Raw genomic sequence first — 26793 nt, 5'->3', positions numbered from 1 at the left:
CTGTCTTGCCTGCCTTCCCCTTCCCTCAACTCAGCCTTACTCACTGGGAAAGGATGGCTGCCTCTTTCCACTCCCAGACGGAAGAAAGAGTGAGGCTCCTCTACCCCAGCTCTGGGCAGGGACACTAACCAATGCTCTTTCTCCATCCCAGTTTACCCGGTGTTAAAATGGAATGACGAAGGCAATGGTCGGTCCTCCCATGACTAGGAAAGGCTTTATCTATGCTAGGATGTCATAAAGGCAATAGGCATGTGAGTGGGAGGTAGATGTATTATAGGGTTGACTTCCAGAGTCAAGGACCAATAAGAGATCTCAATAGATCCTTGAAAACATGGGGAGGAGTGGGAGAAAATGAGAGAAAGAACTTGGAAGAGCTCTTGCTTCATTACCCCCAAAAAGAGACCCCTGAAGATAAAAGCACAGACATGTACCTCCCATCCTAGATGTTTCCTAGGAGATATGGTTTTCCTAATCTAAAGACATAAGGGATGCAATTCAGGAGACAGAAGAGGACCCAACCTTGGGTAGTCCTCCCCTCCCCTTTCCCCACTGGAGACCCCCAAATAGAATCCTGCCACAGAGGTGGTGGCCTGGTGTATTAGTCAAAACCCCTTCAACCACAAGTGGCAGATTAATGGAAACTGGATTCAAGAAAGCATAAGGTGTGTTGGTCAGGGGTTGCCTTTATCATCTCATGTAATTGATAAGTCCAAGAAATATATGGGCTTTGGGCATAGCAGGATCTAGTGGTCCAGACCGCATCCTCAGAACTTTCTTTTTGTCCCTGTCTCTTAACTTTGCTTTTTTCTATATCAGCCTAGTTTCTTATGCTAAGCAAGCCCTTCATGTGGTGATAACTCAAAGCTTACATCTTCCTTAGAGTTCATAATCTAGAGAAAAGAATAGTGTCTCTCCCTCTCACTGATTTTCCCCTCCTCTCATATAATCCTAAAAAGAAAAAGCAGGAAAAGATCTAATTGTTCATGAACCAACCACTAAATCTAAGCAGATAGGAATGCTGACTAGCCTGGTTGACCAGGGGCCCACCTCTGAGGAAGGAGGAAGATCCCCCATGATTGACAGCTCCATAGGATCCCAAGCGCTCTCTTTTAGAGGAAGGGGAAAAGGATTCTGGGGGTCATTATATCCACATACCAGGATCCCATACACTCAATTCACCCCCTAACCTCAGAATTGACTTGAATGTATGAAATTGTTCCATATAGATTTGTTGTTCATATATTCCAAAATAAAATCATAATACAATCAAGTTATTTCATTTCAAATAATTATAAAGCCTAGGAGTAATTATAAATACCCATAAGTACGAATAATTACAAATTGCAGGTCTAGCATGCCAAGTATGTCTCTGCTTTAAAAAATATTTTCAAGGGGCCCTTGGGAGGCGCAGTCAGTTGAGCTTCCAATTCTTGGTGTTGGCTCAGGTCATGATCTTGGATCGTGGGACCCAGCCCTACGACAAGCCCCCTGTCAGGTTTGGGGGCTCAGCTCAAAGCTCAGTGAGGCAAGTGCTGAAGTTTCTCCCTCTCTCTCTGTTCCTCCCCACATGTTCTCAGGCACATGCTCTCTCTCTCTCTCTCTCTCTCTCTCTCTCAAATGGATAAATAAATCTTTAAAAAAAATTTTTTTTTCAAGAAGAGTTTGTAATAATGTAGTCAATCATCCCACTTGGCCCAGGATTCTGTTTTAGCACTGAAAGTCCCTTGCCCCAGGAAACCCTTCATTCTTTGGCCAACTGCACTGTTTGTATACCCTAAATGAGTCTTTAGTTATTGTTTGCAGCAAACGGGAGCTAAGGGCTCCACGCCAGGTACAACAGGGGCCTGGTTGGCACTCTTGGAGCCCAGAGTCCTTCTCTCTGAGGATTTGCATCACTAGAAAGAGGACATCACCAGAAAGGGGTGCCCCTACTCCCATCCACTGCACCGCTACAAAGGCATGTACACAGAGGGAGGACAGAGGTGTCACCTGCACTTGGCAGAAGATGGCTGTGATGCTGTCAGCTCCCACACACTCGGGACACGAGGCCTGAACCCTGCCCCCTCCAGGGCCGGCTCTGGACAGAGCTGGAGGGCCCAGCTAGCCACAGGAGGCAGGCAGGGAGAGGGCTCCCACACCTCTATGCTTCTCACAGACCCAAGTGCCCCTTCTGCTTGCTGTGCTTGGGTCCCATATCTTCAGGCTCGCCCAGGCACAGCCTAGATTATAGCAACCCAACTGCAGAGTCAGCCCCAAGTGCCGGCCCTACCCGCCCCACTGCCCAGAATGCCCTTGGCCTCAGTGCATGCTCCTGGCAGCTCCCCTCTGCTCTCCAGGCCCAAGTGCTGCCACCAACCAGCCAGAGCTTGTATGGAGGCTGGGCGGGGGCAGAGGAGGGCAAGCAGCCAGGGGGAAGTGGGCCTCCCAGAAGTCACTGCCGTGTCAGTTACCTGAGCCACTCACCACTTCCTCGGTACAAATTCTCTCTCTCTCTTATTTATTTATTTATTCATGAGAGACACAGAGAGAGAGAGAGAGAGAGAGAGAGAGGCAGAGACACAGGCAGAGGGAGAAGCAGGCTCCATGCAAGGAGCCTGATGCGGGACTCGATCCCCGGTCTCCAGGATCACGCCCTGGGCTGAAGGTGGCGCTAAAACGCTGAGCCACCCGGGCTACCCTGGGTGCAAATTCTTTAGCTCAAATCTTGATTGCTATGCAAAAATCAACCAAATATCACTAAAAAAACCCCTCAGTGTATTTTGCCTGAACCAGCTACAAGGCTTATATGAACCCTGAGTCTGGCAGAGCAAGCAGGGCTGAGGCTCATGGGGACAGTTGGAAATTGATATTTTTTATTTGTTTAAGATTTTATTTATTTATTCATGACAGACGGGGGGGGGGGGGGAGAGAGAGAGAGAGAGAGAGAGGCAGAGACACAGGCAGAGGGAGAAGCAGGCTCCATGCAGGGAGCCCGATGTGGGACTCGGTCTGGATCTCCAGGATCATGGCCTGAGCCAAAGGCAGATACTCAACCCCAAGCCACCCAGGTGTCCCGGAAATGAGTCTTTAGGGTCACATTCCAGGACTCCCTGGGGCTGATGACACTAATCCAGTGGCACAACAGGACCGTATTCTCCAGTGAGCGCTCAGGGATGCCCCCACCCCCCCAAAGAGCACATGTGCCTCCACCTCTTGAACCTGCACACACACACTCATATGCTCACACACACACAACTGGGTATGGAGTTGGTAAGAGAATCACCAGCTCTGGATCCTGCTGGGTATAGGCGATAACCTCTGTTTTCACTCACCATCCCCACTGCCCCAGCACCGCCGCCCGCCACCCCCCCCCCCCCCCCCCCCCCCCCCCCCCCCCCCCCGTCCATGCCCTCCTCATAAGGTCTCCCATCACTCACCAAATATGTCAGTCAATTTTTAGTCACTTTGAACTCCTCCGTGGCCATACTTTGGCTGTTCCTCTTTTCTGGCATCAGACACACCATTTTTACAATTTGGTGTGTCTGTTGTATCTTATTCAGAAGGACCTGCAGAATCCACCATTTATTTTCATTCTGAGCTGATGCCCCAGCATAGTGAGGCCTCAGTGGGCAGTATGGCAGGCCAGATGCCTGAAGGCACAGCAGTAAAAGACTCAGAGGATTCCCAGTTCTGTGGTCTTGCTGTAACTGTGTCTCACACTTACCTGAGATGATGAAAAAATACAGATGCCAGGCCCTGTTCCTGGGATTCTGGACTCACCTAGTCCAGCCTTGCATTGTACAGAAGGGGAAAGTGAGGCCCATCCTGCAGAGTTGGAACTGGAGCCCACGACTCATGGCTTCCAGGCCCGAGCTCTGCCCAGCACACCACAGTGCCTTCCTGAACATGAATGGGCACTGACCTTGAAACCAATAAGGAGCCAAGGCATTCCTCAGCTCTGCTGGGCTCTGTCAAACCCAAGGCTTGATATGAAGGCATCTGCTGCTCACAGACCTCGCAGGCCAGTACCACCCCAGCCTTCATCTCCTCTGCCTTGAGACATGCTGGGGAGCAGCTCTCAGGAAGTGACTGCAGAACCTTGGCTCAGGGGCTTGAACCAGATGCAACCAATGGGAAATTATGTTCCTCTGCTAGAACCTGCCTAGAACCAAATTCAAGTAAAAGAGCACCAGGCGCACCTGGGTGGCACAAAAACCTGAGTGCGAGTGTTTATGGCATCTTTATTCCTAAGTGCTAAAAATTGGAAACAGCTTTCTTCCCTGAACTGATGAATGGACAAAATGTAACACTTTTACGATGGAATACTACACAGCAACAAACAAAAACAAGCTCAATACAGAGACATGGATAGATCTCAAAAATCTGGTATTACACAAAAGAAGTCAGACACAAAAGACTAAACACCATGACCCATTTATCTGGAATTCCAGGAAAGACACCTCTAATCTACAGTGACAGTGAGCACATCCAGGGCCCCGGGGAAAGGCAAAGGATTAACCACAAAGGGCTATGAGGCAACATTTGAGAGGGATGGAAATGAAAAAAAAAAAAAAAAAGAGAGAGGGATGGAAATGATCTACATCTTGATTGTGGAGGTGGTTACACAACTAAATATGTTTGTCAAAACTCATCAAATGGGTGTATTTTATTATACTAAGTTATACTTCTAAAAGTTGATTTTTTTAAATTATTTTTTTTTATTTATGATAGTCACACAGAGAGAGAGAGAGAGAGAGGCAGAGACACAGGCAGAGGGAGAAGCAGGCTCCATGCACCGGGAGCCCGACGTGGGATTCGATCCCAGGTCTCCAGGATGGCGCCCTGGGCCAAAGGCAGGCGCCAAACCACTGCACCACCCAGGGATCCCCTAAAAGTTGACTTTTAAAGTAAGAAAATAAGTCAGTTCACCAAACGGTCACTTTACCAAAAGCACAATCATTCTTCTGGGCCGGGCCGCCTGCTAGCGCCCAATCACATGGCATCCACTGAGCTGAGCCCTCAGCCTCCCTCCCCGAGCCCAGCTGCATGGTACCTGCCATCAACCCACACAGCACCACCGTCTCCCTCAGACCCCAGCCCAATTCATTCCCAGGGCCCCTCGGACAGCCTTGCATAGCTTGCATGAGTCTGGGCAGGCCTCTCTCTTCTGCTCTGCGGTGGGCAAAGGATAGTGCTATGAGGCCCCAGATGTCTCCCAGATGTCAACGGGAAGCAGGGTGGCTGCGCTTGGGATATCCAGAGTCTCCGACTAGTAAGCCATCGCTACTGGGTGGCAGAGGTCAGCACATACCCTACGATAACCGACTACCCAGGTATTTTTCCACGTCTGTTATTTACAGGAAAACAGGCCTAGAGAAGTTTCAAAGCCACGTTTTAACTTCTGTTTCTCTTTGTATTTTGAAGATGGCCATCTTCCTTGGGGCAGTGGAGGCCAGGGGCCAGTTTGAGGGAAGAGTGGACTGTAGGGATCACAGGGACAAAAACCTAAAACTAAATGATCACTTAAAATGACATTGCTTTGGGGTACCTGGGTAGCTCAGTCGGTTACGTGGCTGCCTTCAGCTCAGGGCATAATCCCAGAGTCCCGGGATGAAGCCCCACGTTGGGCTCCCTGCTCGATGGGGAGACTGCTTCTCCCTCTCCCTCTACCTGCTACTCCCCCTACTTGTGCTCTCTCACTCTCTGTGTGTCAAATAAATAAATAAAAATCTTAAAAAATAAATAAAATAAAATAAAATGACATTGCTTGAAATGGTCACAGTTCATCCTTTGGTTTAATTATTGAAATGCAATTTTTAAAAAGCCGTGTTTATCTATTTGAGAGAGAGAGAGAGAGAGAGAAGCAGATTCTGCTAAGCATGGAGCTTGGTGCCAGGCTGGATCTCACTACCCTGAGATCATGACCTGAGAGTCGGAGGTCTAACTGACTCAGCCACCCAGGTGCCCCAAAATGTAATTGACATACATACTATTAGTTTCAGGCTTACACCATAGTGATATGTTTTTAATACATTATGAAATGATCCCCATGATAAGTCTAGTCTGTCACCATACACAGTTATTATAATATTATCGATGATTTTCTAAGCTGTATATTACATTCCCATGGCTTATTTATTTTATAACTGGAAGCTTTTAACCCCTTTACCTAGTACACACACAACCCCTAAACCCTCCTCTGGTAACCAACAGTTTGTTTCCTGTATTTGAGTCTGTTCCTGGTTTTTTTTGTTGTTATTGTTATTGTTGTTGTTCTTTTGTGTGTCAGTTTCCACATATAAGTAAATCATGTGGATTTGTCTTTCTCTGTTTGACTTACTTTATTTAGTGTAATGCCTTCTAGATCCATCTATGTTGTTGCAAATGAACATTCCTTTTTATGGCTGAGTAATATTCCATTATATATACACACACATACGTATACATATACATATACACAGTACCTCTTCTTTATCCATTCATCTATGGATGGACACTGACGTTGATTCCATATCTTGGCTATTGTCAATAATGCTGCCATGAATATAGGGGTTCATGTATCCCTTCTGACCAGTGTTTTCATTTTCTTTAGATAAATACTCAGTAGTGGTATTACTAAATCATATGGTAATTTTATTTTTAATTTTTTGAGAAACCTCCTTACTGTTTTCCACAGTGGCTGCACCAATTTACATTTCCAACAACAATATATGAGGGTTCCCTTTTTTCCACATCCTCACCAACACTTGTTATCTTTTGTCTTTTTGGTAACAGCCAATCTGACAGTTGTGAGGTGATATTTCATTGTGGTTTTTATCATCATTTTTTTTTAATTCCTTGGTAAATCTTTGGTTCTCAGGAGAGCATAGTTCCTAATCACAAAGTCCCTTCCTTTGCAAGCAATGTCTGTTCAGAATCTGTCTTTCCAGAATCAGAGCCCAGTGCAGAGCGAATGTTCTCCCCCAATGTAATGTCATCTGTTGCAGGTACCCAGGGCCATATAGGCTCCAATGGCCAGGTGACTTTTACCCAGTGTGGCCTCCATCAATATCCAGCCTGGCATTCAAGAGGCCCTCCCAACCCTGTAAAGCAGCCATAGGGAAAGGCAGTGTCTGCCCGTGTAGACTTAACCCCTACCTAACCACAGATGGACAGGACTCAGCTCTGGCCTGGCAGGGCAGACTGAAGGCAATGAAATGAACAGAACCTACAACCCCACCTCCCGCCACCTTCCTCTGATACTTACAGGCCTGCTTGGAGTCCTCCTCTCCCTCCACAGATGAGCAGATCTTTATCTTTCCCAAGCCCCAGTCCCTTAGGTCCAGAGTGACAGCTAGAGGATCTGAAGCCATCTGCAGGCACTGGAGCCACTAGGGCATGTGGATGAGACAAGACCCAGAGCATTCTTCACAGGTGAAGAGGAAGAGGTATATCAGAGGCCTTTTGTAGACCCTGGCCTCCCCTGAGGGTCCATACTAAGCTAATAATGGTGGCACACCTGCCTTCCAGCTCACCCACACTACACAGTGAGGATGGTCACCCGTTCTACCCCTAGGAGGGGGATTTGCTATCTTTCTCAAACTGCCAACAAAAACCATGATTCTTAAACTTGATACCCAGGACTTCCTCTCATCTCCTTTCTGAGTCTTCGTACCCTTGCTCATGTTTTCGCACCTGAGACAAATGCCCCTTCCTGCTTTATTCATCAGGCTCTACCCTTCAAAGGCAAGTGCAAGTTCTTCCTATGCCAGGCAGCCTCTTCTGACCTCCCAGGCCCTGGGCGGCTGTGTTTTCTGAATGGCATATTTTTCACACCTCTCCTCAGATGTGACAGGATCATCCTGAGACCACTTGAGTGACCTTCCTGTCTCACCCAATAAAACGGGAGGGAGCTCCTTGGGCAGGAATGATGTCTAGGTGTCTCTGATAATCCTGCGCATCACACCTCTTTGGTGAAACCAGTGCTAACTGAAGATCAGCCATGTGCTGAGCGCATTATCTCCTTTAGTCTCTGTAACCAACCCATGAGGTTGAAATCCTTATGCTTTCCATTTTGCAGATGGAGAAACTCAAGTTCTCCCATCTTCAAGTGTATAGGGATAAATTGAGCCAAGTTCATGCAACCAATAAGTAGCAGAAGCCACATTCAAATCCAGGTCTATGAAACTTTAAAGTCTAGACCCTCAACCCTTAACCCTACTGTGTTCAGTCAAGTTTGAGACAATGGCCACGTCATTCTCACTGACGTGACCAGGGACAAAGAGTGAACGCAGTGTGCAAAAGTCTCCAGCCAGTCTCGCTCTGTGGGAGAGAGTCAGGAGCTGGAAAATAATAAACATCTTGCTATAAAGGGGAAGAATGGAACGTATTTGTGAGCCAGATCTACTGCCAACACTAAGAATATAAGGATTACCTACATTGGGATGAGGGTGCTTTCTTGTCATGTTTATGCTTATTTTGTATTTCCTCATCATCCTAATGGAATCATGTCTAGCTTGTTGGCCAGAGGTTCTTACACATCTGGACATACTAACACACATCTCCTGATGCATGTATTTTTAGAGCCAGAAGTTCTGAGGTCAGACTGACTTGCCTCCCAAACCTGTCACTTACCATGGTGACCTAAGCCACTTACTTCTCCTCTCCATGTTTTAATCCTTATTTTAGGGGCACCTGGGTGGCTCAGTGGTTGAGCATCTGCCTTTGGCTCAGGTCATGATCCTGGGATCTTGGGATCGAGTCCTGCATCAGACTCCCCACAGGGAGCCTGCTTTTCCCTCTGCCTGTGTCTCTGCCTCTCTTTGTGTGTCTCTCATGAATAAATAAATAAAATCTTAAAGAAATCCTTCCTACCCCCAGATCAAAAATAGATTCTCTTATGTTGTCTTCTATTAACTTTATAGTTTTGCATCTCAGATGTTGATCCCATTTACAGCCCATTTTTCAAAAATATGGAATTAAGTGGGGATACTGTTTAATTTGTTCTATTTGCTGAGCCACTCATGTCCATATCATCTGTTAAATACCTATTCTTTCCCTATTGATTTGTGGTGCCGACTTTATCATTGATTCAGTTTTCTTAAATATAGGGCATGTCTCTGATCCCTCAATTCTATCCCATTGGTCCAGTTCTTGCCCCAACAGCATATTGTTTGTTTAAGTGTAGCTTTATAGTTTATCTCAGAATCTGGTAGGGCAAGACTCTCCTCTTTACCATTATTTTTTTAAGGGTGAGCTTGTTACCCATGGATATTTATTAAGAGGAGGAAATTTAAGATGTATTTTGCATGTAGCAGTGTGCTTGTGGCATCTTTTGCTTTACTGAAATTTTATGTTTCTGTATTTCAAATCTGGTGATATATCCTTATTGGCTTATTTAGTAAGATTCTCTTCATCCCAATATTATATTAAATTAATATTCTCCAATATCTTATTTTAAATCTTCTCTAGTTTTATTTTAATCGTTAGGTATTTAACCTGTCTGGAATTTGTGTAGTTATCAAGTTAGGAGCTAACAATTTTATTCCAGTGGCAAGCTAGCTTTTCCAATAATGAATAGTCCACCCTTTCATCCCTATTTGAAAGATTTCCTTTATCATATACTAAAATGCCACATACACATAGGACTGTTACTTGCTTTAAGGAATTTGTTGGCAAAGGATGGCTAAGCATCGGATGCATTTGAGCAGGAGAACGGCAGGTTGGAGGGGTGGTTACAAAGTTCACTGGCCAGCCAGGTGTGTGGGGGAGGAATCCCTGGGAGTCAGAGGAGGCCAAGAGACAGATGCCACTGACAGGATGGGCATAGATACCAGAGGCATCTTGAAAGAAGAAAGGGGAGGAATTTATCCTTGCTGAATTCTCGGGGGAATGCTGTCAGTTGAACCACTAGAACAAATGTACTTTTCAGTGCTGGGTTACCTGAGGCCAAGGGGGCTGCTGGTGAGAGGCAAGTCCAGGTCACCCTGGTCAATGGGAATCGGTGAACAAGGCCCCAGCCTCCGCCACAGGCAGAGCCCTCCAAGGACACAGGTTGAGGGCTCTGTGGAGATCTCAGGCTCCCTGCTCATCAAGGAGGAGAGGGGTGGGATGGGAAGGAGCATAGTCCCTTCCACTTTGTGCAGCAGCAGCTTTGGAATTTCCACCCAAAGTGACTCTGGGACAAGGGGAGAAAGGGAACCTGGCTTGGAGCATCAGCTGTTTAACAAGAGCTTAAGTTTTAGCTTAAATTGTATGTTCCTTAGAGGCCTGTTAGATGAGAAGAGGAGGTTTATGCGCTCCTTCCCCAGTCACAGGGACTGGCACTCATTACCTTCCCAGCACACTTCCCACCATCCCCACGGAGTCCTCTTCCCCTCCTGCCCCACACTGGACTGGTTACCCCTGAGTTCAGCTCCCTCTTCTCCCCTCACTAGATCATATATTCTTCGTTGTTTCCTTCTAGACGGCCCTGAGCAATGAGTGCAGAGCTGGGGACACAGTGGGCAGTAAGTAAGTGCCTGCTGGGAGGTTGGTCCACTCAGTTTGCCACTGCACCAGCTCCCACCTGGGTCAGAAGCTATGCAGAGGGTGCAGAGGAAGGCACTCCAGTTCACCTCCTGTGAGCCTCCTATTCAGTTTGATTCCATTCAGCTAAAAATGAGGCCCTGCTCTCAAGGCATTTATGGACGAGGAAATACAAGGGTTGGAGACCTAGATTTTTCCATGCATTACCTTGGATGGATGGAGAGGGGCGTGGCTGGGCTTCTTCAGTGAAAAGAGGATCAAGTACCAGGCTTTAGTGAATGCTCTGGAGTTTGGGGCTTGCCCTGGGCCTATTTGATAGGCAAAGATAAAGGAGTGGAGGGAGGGGAAAGACAAGAGGGAACCCCAGTGAGGAGGTGCCCCAGAACTCACCATCCCTTCATCCCTCACTTTCAGGGCACTGTAGTGCTGTGGGTTGGGCTGCCCACAATAGCAATAGTGTTGCCTTCGCAAAGTTCAGCTCTGATTGCATCGCTCTCATGCTCAGAAACCATCTATGGCTCTTCATTGCCTACAGAGTAAGTTCAAATTTAAAGCTTGGACTTTGAGGGTCACAACTATTGGGCCCTAATGTATCTTGCCAGATTTGTTCCTTCACAAAGCGTCCCTCCTCTCTGCCCAACCTCCACCATTCCCTGTATCCCACATTCCACCCCCACATCTCCTTCCACACCTTACTACTCTGACACCAGAGTACTTGCATAGCTGAGCATACCCTGCTTTCTGGCCTCCCTGCTTTTGCTCATGCTATTCCTTCCTCCTAGCATACCTTTCCCACCTCTCATTAGCTTTTGAAATCCTAGCTGTCCTCTAAGACCCAAGTCAGGTGCTACCTCCTCCATGAAGTCTTCCCAGATCTACTCTTTTGCCTCCCAGCCAAATCCACCTCCTATTTTCTGGGCCCCCTAGCCAGTTATTAGCTATGTGACACAGCTCTGTAGACCACGGATGTTTACAAATGTGAAGGATTTGTATTGCTTCTTCTAGGATGCCCCCGTTACCATAGGAGACTTGGACCTCAGCCTCTGAGGGGTTGAATGCATTTGTCCCACCCACCCCCACCCACCATCACCTGGACTATCAGCAACTTCAGGCCTCGAATTTCCTTTCTTAGTAGCATGTATACAGTTGATACTAAGTGTGTGAACTAAATTGAATTTAATGGATTCCACTGAGGGGTGTGGGTACTGAGTCTGTGTCCTTGGCAGTGGGGTAGATGGTAAGGGAAGGGAAGGATGCACACTAAGAGGGGTTTAGGCTAAGGCCCCATCTACCTTCTGGAGGGCCTGACAGGCAGAGGGGAGCAGGGTGGGGGCACCTCTGCCTGGCACAGGAAAGGGTCCCCCAGATACCACCGATTGGGTTTCATCCATGCATTCGGACCTAGTCAGCCCTGTGTTCAGATCTCACCCTCGATTTCACAAAATCGCTTTAATATGTGGGCCAGAAAAGCCGGTTGTAGGGCCTCGGGCGATAGCTCAGGCAGGAAACTCCCAGTGTACCCAGCTGGGCAGCCGAGCAGGCGAAGTCACCTCACCAGGCCCCTGAGTGAGCCAGCCATCAGGCCGAGATAGAGATCAGTTGGGTGGAGCAGGAGCATCCTCTAAGCTGCCCTGAGATAGGCAGAGGCTGGGCACACCCTCTCTCCACTTGGCCTTCCAGGAGGGAGAGCTGGGGACACTTGCACTTGACCCTTTCCTCACCAAGGATTCAGGCAATTATTTTTTCTTCTCCCTCTAACTTTGGGAGCCCTGACCTCCCTGCCTTCCACGAGGTCCCTGTCCACAGCTCCTGGGTATGAAGCTGTGGGACTAAGTGGAATTAGGAGGGAGCATACCACCTCCCCATTCCCCCAGATGCCCAGAAGGGCATCTCTGAGCCATGACCTTGATAAGCTAAAGAGGGAAGGCTTTCCCAAATCCTGGCTGGGCTAACCTGAGAACTGTGAAGGTCCTGCATGCTGTTCTCACCACCCGTTCCCTTGGACAGCCAGCTGCCTCTGAGTTTCTGGGGGCCAGCAGACTGCTGACCCCAAGGGCCAGGACCACCTGCTGGTTCCTACATTTCCAAGATCTGAAGGCCTCTGAGTCCCTTGATACTAAAGAGTTGAGGCCCCCCACACCCCCCATCTGCCTACCCACCATAACCCCTCCCCATGCAATCCCAGCCACAGCAGAGAGGTGTCCAGAGGGCGGAGCTCTGAGTCAGAATATAAATTCCCAATCTTGCCACCCAGCTGGAGAGCTGCCACGATGCTCCAGAAGCAGATGCCTGCCTGGCTCTCCCACTACCTACCAGACCTATGCCAAGCAGAAGATGGCAAGCCTTCAGCCCCCTGTGCCTTGGAGGTGAGGGAGAAGTGCTGGGTGGGTGGGGCTGGCGGCTGAGGGCAGGAGGCAGGCACGGGGAGGGCTGGGAGAACTGTAGACTCCAGACATGGAGCACTTAGGCTTGGGCAGCCCCCACCTAGCACTGGGGGTGTGGGCTGGTCCAGTTGGGGCTCCTGGGTGGATGGCTCAGCTGAGGGTACCCACGGACTCGACAAGGTGCTGTGTGTGGCACAGGGCCATCTGGGGCCAGGTCAGCACCCGGGTAGACGGTGCTGGGAACTGCCAGAGGTGGATCCATGCTTGCCTGAGCTAGCGGTGAACGGGCATTTACCCTGTGGACATCCTTGCCATGCTGTGCAAGTGTGCGGCATGGTGTCTCATGAGGATTGGTGGCATTGCCAACCTGTCATATCAGCCAGGAAGTTCAGCTGGATCTGTGGTCAAGACTCCTGGGCCCACCATCTGACTCCTGAGGGCCTCCTAGAGAGACTCTGGGTTCAAGGCCAGGATTCCAGGGCTCCGGACCAGCTCTGCCTCAGCTTTCTCATTTACCTCAAGCTTCCAATTTGCCATGGGCATGCCATGGCCCGGACTGTCAGCAGCTACTTCTTCCCGGTTCTCCTCTCCGGGCCCTTCCCCCAGGCCACACTGACTCACTGAATGAGATGAGCAATGGCCTGAAAGTGTCTTGTCCTTTCGGGGTGGAAGATGGAGACCCCACTCAGCCTCCAATGAGCCCAAGGAGGAGAGCTCCGAGCTGCATGGTGCCTGGTGCCCTGCTGCCATGGTCAGGACAGGTACCACCTTCTGGGGGGCGCCCACGTTTCCCCACAGCACTCAGGGGACTGGAAGAGCCTTTGGTCAGCTGTTGTTCCTGCCTCCCCAGTCTAGTTGAGCCCCTGGAACCTGGGCTGGGAGAGAGCTTCCAGAGAAGCGATAGAGCGCCTGAAGCAGGGAATGAAGCAGCTGAGAACAATGCCTGTCCCTCTCGGGTCCCAGAGGGTCTGTGACTCAGAGCTGGACTTCTTGCCCTGACCCTCACCTAGCCTGTGTGATACAAAGGGAAAGAGCCATGGTAGCTCCTCCCAGGAGCCCCCTGGTCTGGGATGTTGCTCAGACAGCTGGGAAATGTTCTGAGGTCCCATAAAGTCCTCATCCCAGTGATGTCCTTTGAGGGAAGGCCCACACATACTGGAAGCTATCACCAGGCTATTCGAAGCTCTGACACAGATGTTGCAAGGAACTGGTGGGATGTATACACCCAGCTCTCTGGGGAGGAGGAGGCGGCATCACCAGCCAGGCCTGCCTCGAGAAGCCCTGAGGAGGGAGTTCCCACAGGCTCCCTGGGAGCTGTCTTGCCCTCTCCTGCACCCAAACCTTGTGGGCTGGTTTGGTTAGGGTCCACCTGGCCTGGGGGTGGGTATCACACCCACCACTTCTGAAACATGGTTGTCAGACCCAACCTCCCGAATTCCCACCCCTACCTGGGAGCCTGCCCCTGGAAGCCCATGGGTAACTGTTCCAATGATGGATTTGTGGTGACAGCTAGACCTGGGGTGCAGGGAGAGCCCTGAATCAGCAACGGAGGGCTTACTCCTGCCTCTGCTGTTAAGTAGTCCAGTGCATGACCCAGAGCTAGCTTTAGCCAGTTTGGTTAACTCACTATGAGAGCCCGCGCCCCGGATGCCACCCTGCTGTCAGGTAGATCTGCGCCTGAGTCCTGGCCCTGCTGCTTCTGTACTGTGTGCCCTTGTGTGAGATGCAGTCTCTCTAAACCCAGGCTTCTCCACAAAGTTGGGATAATACCACCCTCCTCAGAGTGTGGTTGGGGGGCTAAATGAGAACAGATGTGGTGCGCCTGGTCGGGCCCAGGGCCTGGTGCATAGGAAGAGCTCAGGGAGTTGCGCTCCCCAGCCCCCACCAAGGTCCTACCTATAAATATGGGGGTAGGAAGGGGGACTATTGAACTGCCTAATAGCCAGTCCTGAGGGTCAAGGTGGGACATCTTTTCCATATGAGCTGGCAAGATCTGCCTGTCCTGAGTAGGTCTCAAGGGGAAGTAGAGTCCTGGCAAGATCAGCCCCGGGAATCAAGGCCAGGGAAGAGGCTGGAGCCAGAGCTGGGTGTGTCTGTTGGCCTGAGCTGTAGAGCCCTTTCTCCCACGTGGCTTCCCTGAAAGCCGTCAAGCCCACCCTTCCCACGCAGCTGTATTGGTTATTATCATATCTGAATACACTTCTGGGCTGGAATACAAACTGGGACTGTTTGCTGAACAGTCCCTGCCTGGAGCTCCAAACCCTGAGTGCTCCCTGGTCCTTACCCAGGACCCTCTGATGCCCCATGAACTGAAGGATCCTCATCCATCCCTGCTGCAGGGCTGCAGCCCAGCTGGCATGATGCCTAGCCATGGCTGTCGTTAAATATTCTGATTTTCTCCCTGATAACCAGCCAAGGCCTCCCATCCAGGGACAAGCTTGTCTGAGTCCTTAAAGTGGCTCCCCTTACCACACCGTAAACTACCCCATAAGTTTGGGTCCCATAATATCGCTGGTTTCTGGTTTCCAGCTGTACAGCCACAGACACTGTGCTTTATTCCTTTGGATCTTTTTACTGTGTATCAATTACCTCTGGGGCCATGAAGTTTCGCTTATCTCTAGCACCACTTCAGTTGAGCTGGTTATTTATATCTGAAGCAAAATGGGTACATTCATTTCTATCCAAGACGGTCATTTTTCACCAACCTGATCATCGGGATCATCTGGGCCCAAGACTTGAGTCCCATGTTCCCACTGCCTTCCTCCCAGCCTGACCCCTCTGGGCTATCTCCCAACCCCCTTGCTGGCAAGAAAGTGCTTTGGAATTGGGTCTCTCCTATAAATTGCAGAGCTAGAAGCTGTGATTTGAGACTCAAGGTAGACCACACGGGAGCCTTCTGTGGCTACTGGGAGTGGAACTCGTTCAAAAACCCTTAGGCTCTGGTGGGACTCCTTAAAAGAGGGAGGTTGTGGAATATGTTGGCAGGAATGTAGCCAGTGAAAGCATTGCAAGTAGAAGGACTATCAGAGTTTGGGGGTTATTTTGGAGCCTGGGGGGAATTCAGAGTGAAAAGAAGGAAAAGAGGTTCTAAGAGGAAAAGCTGGAGGAGGAGGAGGAGGGCATGAGGGGCAAGCGACACCTGTCATTGTGTTGAAAGGTAAAGGTCATTTTCAAGTAAAGTGACACCATGGTCGTGGTTATGAGCTTGAATCAGAACTAGATTCACACTTAAGGTCCTCTTGATTCTAGCTGAGTTTCAGACGTCAGAGAACACAGGCTCAGATTCGCCATCTGTGAAGTGAGGCTAATAACTGCTTCGCGGGTCATTGTAAGGACTGAGCAAGATGGAATGTAGAGATTAGACTCACAACGCCCAGCATATAGCAGACGCTCAACAGGTCATGGCTGAGGTGGTTAGCGCTGTTGGCTTAGAGTGGGAAGAGGTGGGCAGCCTCACTGGAGGGCACCAGGGCTACATGGCAGCAGCAGACTCTTCCTGGAGGGCAGGAGGACCTCGAGTGAGGTCCTGCTGGAAGCTGTGAATGCTCCCTTCCAGACTAGACGTAAGGGGGCCAGGCAGAGCAGCCCCTCTGGGAGGCAAGAGAGGGACGGTGATGGCCGAGAGCCCCTCAACACTAGGAAATGCCCTGAGGCCTCTGGCGGCCCATGTGAACTGTCGTTGCCCTCTGAGAAAGTAGGCCAGTGGGAACAGGCTTTGCCACAACTGTTCTCCTGCGTGAAAAATGACACCTGCTTCCTCACCAGATCAGACCAGGACACCGGCTCTGCCAGCTGGGGAGTGAGAAACGAGGAGCCCATTATGCCCAGAGGGGGGTCTGGCAAAGGCCTAGCCATGTTTCCAGAACCAGGAGAGAAGTGATGTGTGTGGCCTTTGACTTGAGTCACATAGCTAAACAGAATCCTGTGAGATCAAGTTATTAATTGTGAAGATACCCAACATTCAGAGCTAACCTCACCAAAGGATTCCTCAGGCCTATTTATAACTGTCAGTTTGGCTTTGGCTCTGATTCTGAGGAAACTGTTGGGGATTGAGGAAGAAGAGGCCCTAATTCTATCTCAGGGTCTAGGTAGCAGCCTTTCCAGGTGTCGTTCTATTGTGGCTATTTAGAATGAAGCCCCAGAAGAGGCTGCAAGGATAGACATCAACATGATGACAGTTCTCATGACAAGAAGATCATTTTCACTATAATGAGTATTAACTAAACTCATTGTGGTAATCATTTTGCAATATCTGTATATTAAATCATTAGGTTGTACACTTAAAACCAATATAATTTTATGTGTCAGTTTTATCTCAATTAAAAAAGATTAATACCTCAGGCACCTGGGTGGCTCAGTGGTTAAGCTTTTGGCTCAGATCGTGATCCCGGGGTCTTGAGATCAAGTCCCACATCAGGTTCCCTGCAGGGAGCCTGCTTCTCCCTCTGCCTGTGTCTCTGTGTCACTCATGAATAAATAAAAAGTCTTTTTAAAAAATTAATATCTGTTATAAAGATCTTATGAAGATTTAAAAATGTAAGAATAGTGTCTGGCAAATAGTAAGTGTTCAGTAGATGCTAGCAAGCTATCGCAGTGTTGTCTCTGATAATAGCCAAAACAGATGAACTATCTGTGTACAGTTTGAGTTCAAAATAAAAATAATTATAACATTAAAAACAAAAACAAAAACAAATGATAATAGTGATCATCAATAATGGGATGCTGGAGACTCTTTTTCTTCATACTTTTATGGTTTTTCCAAAACCCCAATAATACTTTTTTAAAGATTTTATTTATTTGAGAGAGAGAGAGAAAGAGGATGAGCAGAGGGAGAGGGAGAAGCAGACTCCCTGCCCAGCAGGGAGCCTGATGCAGAACTCGATCCCAGAAACCTAAGATCATGACTGAGCCAAAGTCAGACTCTTAACTCAGGCACCCTCCAATAATATTTTAAATAGAGAAGAATTGCATCCTTTTAAAAAGTTGTAACGTGATTTTGGCAACATAGGGTGAACTATGTGGAGTGTAAAGGGTTCTATAGTTCAAAGGCCTCTATAAATATGGTCCTTTGGTCAGCTGGAGGAGTCCAGTGTCATCTGCCATGGGTACAGGCTGGAAGTGGATGGTAAATAGACCCCTCTAAGCCAGGGTCAAACTTTCAGGGAAGGGGCTTCAAATCCTGAGATTCAAACAGATGAAGCGTGAACAGAACAGGCCTGAAGCTGTCCTCTTCCAAGGTGTGTTGGCTCCTAGCAGTGGGGCGAGGAGAAAGCCTTGGGGACCAGTGATCCTCTGGGGCCCAGAATGCGGATTGAATGGGAGGAGACTTCTTGGGAATGAGCAGTGGGAGCCCGTGGCTCTGGAGCTGCTGAGTAGTCATAGCCTGAAGAGTGTCCCACTATCCTCTCCAACCACAGGGTGGGCTGTCTCCATGCCATCTCCTGACCGTGAAGGTCATCCGGATGAGAAATGTCCGACAGGCTGATATGGGTGAGTATCCTCCTGTCTTCCTTCTTTCTCTGCTCATGGGATTAAGTCAGGCCCTGGCTGGAGAAACATCAGAGGAGTGGCAGTGGGGGTGGGGGTGGGGGTGGGGGTGATTGCTATACTCAGGTAGTATTCCAGGCTTTGGGGTTTATATCATTTTTCCAGGCCCCTCCTCTCACCTGCTACCTTGGCACTACTGGCCCCTGCAGACCACCTGGGTCTGAGAACCGTGTTCACCTCACTCTCTCTTCCCTACTCCCCCTCCTCTAGCACCCATTGCTAGGAGCACCAGCTTCTCCCATGGTGGGCCCCTCTTGCTTCTGCATGAGTTTGTGGGCTGCTAGAGGTGGAAGGAGAGGCCCATCTGTCAGCCTAGTCCCAATGCCCTTTCTCAGTGCATGGGTCCTAAATTGGGTTCTGGGGTTCATGGCAGAAGCCACATAGCACCAGCTCTGCAGTGTAGCCCCATGGATATGGTCGGACTCACCAGGGCTATTTGTGCAGTGTTTTCTTGTAGACTTAACTTCACTTTCAACCCAGTCTTGGCTGCATTCCCAGATTATGGGGGCCCTGGGAAGTCTTTGGCTTAAGAGAGAAGTGAAGGTATCTGGGTGGGCAGGATACTCCCCTCATGCTTATCTTTGGGGTGGAATTCGAGAAATCAGGAGAACTCAGATCTCCTCCCGATGCTGCTCTCAACTTGCTCCATCCAGAGTGAGGCTTGGCCCTCAAGAAGGAAAAAGCTCTGTGTCAAAGCCCCATGGCTTAGGTGTCCCCACTGACTGGTGACTACACAGGCATGGCCTAAGAGCCACCAAGCTCCCCCAGAGTTCCATCATTTTCCTCTTGCCCTCACCCTGGGATTCAGCTAGGTAGAGAGAGCCTCGGGGAGACAGAATGCAGAGAGCCATGTTACCAAGTGTGCATTTAACCCAAAGCAATTACAGACTAGTAACAGGAGATGACATTCTGAACCTACCACTATAGAACTTAGAACTGGGGGCCCTTGGGTGGCTCAGTCAGCTAAGCAGTTAAGCAGTTAAGCATCTGACTCTTGGTTTGGGCTCAGGTCATGATCTTCAGGTTCTGGGAGAGCAAACCACACCAGCACTGGGCTATGTGCTCAGCGAGGAGTCTGTTCGAGATTCTTTTCCCACCTCCCTGCTCACTTTCTCTCTCTCTCTCTCTCTCAAATAAATAAGTAAATAAATAAAATCTTAAAAAAAAAAAAAAAAAGGAACTAGAGGAGGACATTGAAAGCCGAGAGTAGCTAAGGAAGGCTGCTCTGAGGGCCTGGGGTCTGACAGGGGCAGACCAGAGGTCCTGGGCGCCCGATCTGCGGGAGAGGCCATGTTGAGGGAGAGAGAGAGAGGCCTCAAGGCATCTGTGAGCACGGCTGGGGGCAGGCCTCCAAACAGCACTTGCTCCTTTGAACAACCCCAGGGTAATGCTGAGGCCCATTCCGCACACCGAGGCTAAGGATTGCCTAAAGTGGAAGCAGTGTTTGATCCTAGTGTTTGGACTCTGGGAAGGGGGGTGAGGTAGAGGGGATAAGCAGGAGAAGCAGGCTGGGGCCAGGCAGAGGAGGATTGGGAATCCAAGTGATAGGGTACCTGAGTTCCTAAGGAAGGGGTCGCATGACTTTCTGGGGGCGATAGGCATAGGTGGGGAGAGGCTGACAAACTGTTGCCACTATGCAAACAGAAGTGAGAGGGCCCTGGGGCTGAGGGAAAACCAGGGCGTAGGGAAGGACTCCAGCTGGCCCCCCTGGAGGCCAAAGTGTTCAGAGCCCATGCCAGCCAGTGTCAGTTTGAGCCTGGCTCTGCCAGGAGGCTGGCAGGAGACCAAGGGACTTCTCTGGTTTCTCGGGGCCTCCCAGGCCACCAGCGAGTGATCTGAGAAGTGTTCCCTGGGCAGGGCCTGGCCACTTCTTTTGCCTTTCTTGCCCATGCCACAGTGGGTCACACAGATACTTCACTCACCCCTGGGCAGAATTCACCCACTCCCCTCACCCCTAGGATACCCACAGCTTGCACTCCTCTGCTTCCACCCCCACCCAGGTGTGTCTGTCCCAACCCTGTGGGTCACCCAGGCTGCACACTTGTGGCATGCCTGCACCTGTGTGTGCAGACCTTCCCTTTGACCAAGCTCCTCTGTCTTCTCCAGCCACACCCATCCCCTGCGCATCCCAGAGGTTGGGGTGGGGGGTAGGGGCACAGGCAATCAGACAAATGGACTGAGGTCTGGCCCCCCAACCTCCTCTTCCCTTTCCCCACAAGCCCCTCTGGCGCAGAGACTGCCTTTGGGAGGTTTCCAGATCCCCTTTGGGAATCCCCTCAGCTGAGCTCTGTTGTTGCCTTGCCTGATGAGATTGGCAACTATCCCAACGTCTTCTGGGTGCTGGGTTACTCCTGCCCTAAACTGTTCCCTTCTAGCTTGGATCAAAAATGAGCTCCACACTGGTTCAGTCCCCAAGTGTGTGTCTGAGTTTCCCAAGATTTTAAGGAGTCTGAAAGGAATGAGATTGGGGGATGACTCCCTTGTCAAAGAGTGCTCCACCCAGCCCGGGGCCAGGACAAGATGGAGCCCTGGAAACCTCCCAGGGTCCAAGAGCTTTTATTCTCTTGGGAAAATCAAGTTAAAACTCAAGCCAACAAATGTGAGGCAGGTGTCTCCAGAGGTATTAGGAAGATAGTGTCCTCAACATCTATAGATCTCACTGAGTCATCTTTGCCACCCATATTCTGAGAAAGAAGGTGTGTCATTCAATGACCAAGCCCTCTATCACTCCAAGAGGAACAAGGCTTAGAACTGTCTGTGCCTAGGAAATCCCCTGTAGTCTCCGAAATCCTCAAAATTGGGTCAGCATTGCTTAACCGTTCATCATAGCCAACATGCCGATCTCTCTCCTTCTAGCTAATGATGCCTGCCCCAGAGTATCCTCTGGGCCCCTGCTGGCCTCACTCCGTCAAGTGATCTCTCCCTCTCCCAGGATTTCCCCCTCCTTCGGCTGTACTCTCCTTCCCCTTCCCAACCTTGTGGATAGAAGTGGGACCAGGTCTCTTAGAACTGAAAAACAAATCAATGCTGGAACTGTGGGTATCCGATTCATCCCTCTCTTCCAAGTCACACCTTGCCTAGAGATTTAAAACTTACGCCAAAAATACTGAGATTTTATTTAATGGGCTTAATGGGAGAATTTTAGGCATGAGCTGATAATAGGAAAGGGGTTTTAGAGGCAAAGGGGCCTTCTCAGGGCCAAATTATGCTAAGCAAATGGGTATAGAGTTAGCGGGATCCCTGCCTGCAGGTTCCCTACCATACAGGAGGAAGACCCTAGGAAAGTATTTCAGGTTGAGGAGGAATGGGGGTTGTCCAGGAGGGGTCCTGGGAGATCCCTGGGGAGTATCCCTATAAGCAGAGCAAATAGAGATCTGAGCTGCTTACCTATGTCTGTGGTGACCCAGCCCAGAATTTGATACAGTGCTCTAAAGCAGGAAGTTGGGCTTTTCCATTCAATTCCTCTATTCAACAAATTTTTAGCAAGTGCTGACTCATGGTCTCCAGGCCCTCTCAGCATTTGGGGCACAGTGGAGGCAGATGCTCTGACCTGCACTTTGGTCCAGTATAGCCAGTGCTCTGCCAAGAGAAGAGCAGAAATTCTAAGCTGTGTGTGTGTATAAGGGGGACACTGGCCAAGACTTGGGGGCTCAGGGAAGGCTTCCAGAGGAAGTTCCTTTTGACACCTGAAGGGGCTAGCCAAGGGAAGGGTGAGGTGAAAGTGGAAGAGAACCATGTTCTAGACAAAAAGGAATGGCAAGATAGCATGGCACTTCTGAGACCACACATGTTTGGGTTTGGCTGGAATGTAGAGGGTGAGTACAAGTGCTTGTGTGTGTGTGTGTGTGCATGTGTGTGTGTGTGTGTGTGCATGCATATGTGTGTGTTTGGGGGCAGGACAGGGGCTGGGTGATAGGGAGGGTAGAAGGAGGAGGCTGAGGCTGGGGAAGCGGGAGAGGCAGCCATGTTGAGTGCTTGGGACTCCTTCCTGAGGGCAGATAGCAGATGTTGAAGGATTTTAAACTGGGAGTGACATGGTCAGCTCTAAAAGGATCCCTCTGATTTATCTTGAGAGAAAAGATTAGAGTAGGGCATGACAGGAGACAGGGTGCCCAGTCGGGAAGTAGCAGCAGAGGTGACGGTTCCCTGCACCGAGGCAGTAGCAGTACAAGTAAGAAGTGAATGAGCCAGAGAGCTCAATGGAATTAAACTGATGTCATGTAAGAGCCAAGGATGATACTTGGCGTCTGGCCTGGCCACCTGAGTTGATGGCAAGCAGGAGCAGATTGGCCATGGAGGGGATGGGTGGGGACAATGAGGTCATCATTTTCTGTAGATTACTCTGGGTTTTGGTCATTCTTTGTGTCTGGATTAAGCAATTATGACCCCTAAGAGGCAATGCCATCTTACCTTTATTCAGTGGGAGGAGGGCCGTGAATTCCAACTCCCTTGAACGTCGAGCCCTCAAAGATTAATCAGACATCGGAGAGGAAATCAGAGACTAGGGATGCTTATGATGCAAACCATGGGTGGAGAGTCAGTCCCAGGGGACAGCCCAGGTTTACTCTCACCGGGCATTGCTACTAATAACTTGAACTAGTAGTTTTGGTCAGGCCTATTAGAACAAAACTCCTATCTTCACACCAGTTCCACCATCTAGAGGATTCTCTGACACTGGAGACTGTATTGACTTTTACCATTTTCTACATGCCTGGTGTGTACCCTGGAAATTACCCCAGCACATTGTCAGGAGAGTGACAAGGGCCATCATGGCACCTGTTTCTCTCTCCTCCCAGGTAGAATGGAGGGAGGGAGCCACACTAGGCTGCTATTTTTTTTCACCTCTATGCCTTCTGCTGCTCCAGCCAGAAGATCTGAGAGTCCTTCCCCTACTTTGGGAGGGATTTTTAAGAACAAAGCCTTTGGGACACTTGGGTGGCTCAGCGGTTGAGTGTCTGCCTTTGGCTCAGGTTGTGATCCCGGGGTTCTGGGATGGAGTCCTACATCAGGTTCCCTGCAGGGAGCCTGCTTCTTCCTCTGCCTATGTCTCTGCCTCTCTTTCTGTGTCTCTCATGAATAAATATTTTTAAAAAAAGAACAAAGCCTTTGTCCCTTCTCCAGAGCACATCCCACAACATCACATTGGAGTTATTCATTTCAAGTGAGAAAAAAAAAGTACATGGCCTTAGATGTGAGGCTTTCTTGGGTCACATGCCTCATGCTGGGAGACTAGTGTAGGTATGAAGAGCCTGGCTAGGTGCAGTAGAGACATTAGTTCTATGTAAATGGTGGTCCCTGCTTCTAGATTCTCCTAAACTCTTGTTCCACTCAAGTCTTTTCCCATCCTGGCCCTCTGGGCAGACTCACAGCAGACTATGTCCCCTTGCTTCTCAGCAGCCCGAAGGAAGAGCAGTACCCTACTGTGGTTTCCCTGGTATCTTGGGCTAAGGAAAGAGTTGGACTGGACCCTGTGGAGCTTGTCCTCCAGATATTCCCCTGGCAGAGGAAAAACCGTGTAGTCAGACCTTGTTCCAATTTAGCAGGTGTTAGCTCAGAGAGCTGGGATGCTTCTGAAAAGAGCCAGAGGCTATCTGTGTCCTTGAGAGTGATCAGTGGGACCTGAATCCCCCTCTGAGAATTTTCTAGCCTGCAAGCTCTAGCCTTCTCAGGGGTTCTGGGAAAAGGTCTCTGGAGAGTCAGATCCATGAGTCAGGAGGGGAGACAAAGGCCTGAAGACAAAGGCTTGCTCTGAAAGTGACCTGCCTGAAGTTTCCTTCTGACTCTCTCCTCCCTGGACCCAGGCTGCTTCCTCACCCTTCCCCACTCTTGTCTTCCTTGGACAGTGAGCCAGACAGACTGCTTTGTGAGCCTCTGGCTGCCTACCGCTTCTCGTGAGAGGCTGAGGACTAGGACCATCTCCAACTGCCCAAACCCAGAGTGGAATGAAACCTTCAGCTTCCAGATCCAGAGCCAAGTGAAGGTGAGACTTGCAAGACACGCTGTGTCAGCCATGCTGACATTTCCAATCCCACCCCATGCCTGCTTTTCCTTCTGTTTGCTTATGTGTCCTTCTTCTATTTGTCTTTCTTTCCACCTACTTCTAGTGACCCATCTTCTCACTCACCCACTCCTTCATTAGGCCTGCCTCATGTTTGTCCCTCTGAGTCTATTCATCCTCTATCGTCTTTCCTTTCTCTCTCACCTTCTACCTAATTGTTGCTGGAACCTGGTGGTTCCAGCTGCAAAAATTGAGCATGCTTGCAGAACATGCTTCTAGTAAGAGAACACATGGAGGGAAAGGGCCATTCTATTCACTAGGTCCAAGGCCAGTCTAATTCCAGCCAGAGGATTTTCCCTATCTTAACTCCTTTTTAGAAGGCTTTATTATTTCTAGCTCCTTGAGTATCTGTTCTTTCATTTGTTGGGCTGTTGTTTCATGGTGTTGGCCTTCTTCAGATATATGGTGACTCCCCTGTGGGAGAATTCTCCCTCGGACATGCTGAGCTATATCCTCAGCAACCTCAGAGTGCTCTTTTTAATTTTTCTTTTTCTTTTTCTTCGCCTTTTTTTTTTTTTTTTTTCTCCATGCCCAGCATTCCAGCATAGGACTGGAACTCATGACTGTGAGATCAAGACCTGGGCTAAGATCAATAGCTGGATACTTAACCAACTGAGCCACCCAGGCACCCCCTCGACAGAGTGCTCTTTAAACAAACTTGGCCTCATCATGGAGGTATCAATCCCAGTCTTGGGTCACTTGAGGCTTCACATCTCCAGCTTATTGCTTCCATATTTTAGAGTGATTCTTTATTTCTGGTTCATGATAAGTCCTTTTTGCTTTCAAGGAGGGCTTTATATTGGTTACTAGAAAACTATCTCCTCTATCATATGTATCATTTTGGTGAGGAAAGGGGATCTTGACTTGGGCTCAGACTCCATCTTGAAATCAGAATTTAGACTTCCTTTGTCTAAAGATCTATGGGGCTGCTCGTATGAATCTATGCAGTTGGTTCTGGGGCACGTCCATGTTACTAGTAATTACAAGGTCAACAGATCTCATTCAGCAAGGAACCTCCAACTATCTTTTAACCACCTGATAGGGACCAAAGAGGCAAACCCGGTCCCAACCCACATCTTCTAGGATCCTTGGAATAAGAGACCTCAGAGGCTAATCCACATCACCTAAAATCACTGACTTCAGTGTTCAGTTAGATGTTATAGTAGCCACCCAACTCTTGCCATGCAGCTTTGGGACCACCCATGAGACTTCCTTAGGGGCTGATGAACCAAAGGGTAGAGTTCAAACACTTCACTCCAAGCTCATCAAGTATGAGAATCCTCATAATTTGCCACATCACTCTCCTGGAGCTTTAAGATGTTAGCTTCCCAGAATTGGGTTGTCTAGCACTTAATGGGCTCTCTTTAGCATCTAGGGCCCCAGTGCTGAACAGTCTATGACTTGGCAAGGGTCTTGCTCCCTCTGCCCTTCCATCATCCCCCTAGAGGGTCAGGAAGTTTTCAGAGAGTTGGAAAGGAGAGTATAGACACTATCCCCTCTGAGCTCATTTTTCTACAAATGGCTCTCACACCTGAACAGGGACCTCTGTGCTGGTCTCATACCCAGACCCACATCCTTGCTAGGGAAATGGGTCCATGTAAACAAAGTAACCAGACTTGTATCCTCTCTTCTCCCCTAGAATGTGCTAGAGCTGAGCGTCTGTGATGAAGACACACTGACACCAGATGACCATCTCTTGACAATTCTCTATGACCTCACCAAACTCTGCTTCCGAAAGAAAACCCATGTGAAGTTCCCACTCAACCCAGAGGTGGGTGCAGGTATCCAGGCCCTCAGCCTCCTGCCTCATGAGGAGCAGCTGGTTATTTCCATGGCTCCACTCTAGGAGCTTCTCTCTATGTCACCAATTCAGGAAAAGATAGTACTGCTGGTTCAGTCCTTGTGCTATGCTTATTGGCTGTGTAACCTTGCAGAATATATTTAATTCTGTGTTCTGTTTCCTCATATGTCTAAGGGCAATGATGATACCTTGCAGGGTTGTTGTGGCACCAAAATGGGAAAACATAATTAAGGCACTTAGCACCTTTCACAGTACAAAATAGGGATGGAGTATGTGCTGGCTCCTTTACTTCCCTGACTCCTGCTGCTAAGATAGCCCAGGGTACAGAGGACAGATGAGGGTAAAGAAGGGAAAGTCTGCAAATCAGAGAAAACCAGAGCTGAAAAAGACCAGGATGTTATCAATTCAATCATTCAACAAATGCTTGATTTCCTACTATGTATCAGACACTGTCCCAGGCCCCGGAGACACAGCAGGGAACAAGTATCCCTGCTCTTGCCTGGCTTACATCCTGGCAG

General features: G+C 49.2%; 1 protein-coding gene across 6 annotated transcripts in view; it reads left to right on the top strand.

Annotated features, from left to right (window-relative positions):
* Positions 1–26793, top strand: part of PLA2G4E (phospholipase A2 group IVE) — a 58969-nt gene that overhangs the window by 11999 nt on the left and 20177 nt on the right. For 4 of the 6 annotated variants that reach the window (XM_038580147.1, XM_038580148.1, XM_038580149.1 and 1 more), the window contains 5 exons: positions 10900–11021; positions 12740–12851; positions 18287–18359; positions 24260–24396; positions 26114–26245. In XM_038580147.1, the coding sequence (XP_038436075.1) occupies positions 10900–11021; positions 12740–12851; positions 18287–18359; positions 24260–24396; positions 26114–26245 (576 nt within the window). The remainder of the gene's footprint in view (positions 1–10899; positions 11022–12739; positions 12852–18286; positions 18360–24259; positions 24397–26113; positions 26246–26793) is intronic. The other 2 variants (XM_038580151.1, XM_038580150.1) reach the window with 2 other exon arrangements.

Source organism: Canis lupus, chromosome 30 (genome assembly GCF_011100685.1).
Source record: "Canis lupus familiaris isolate Mischka breed German Shepherd chromosome 30, alternate assembly UU_Cfam_GSD_1.0, whole genome shotgun sequence".
Lineage (NCBI taxonomy): Eukaryota > Metazoa > Chordata > Mammalia > Carnivora > Canidae > Canis > Canis lupus.
Note: the sequence above shows the minus strand (reverse complement) of the source record. Positions and strands in the feature narration are given on the sequence as shown.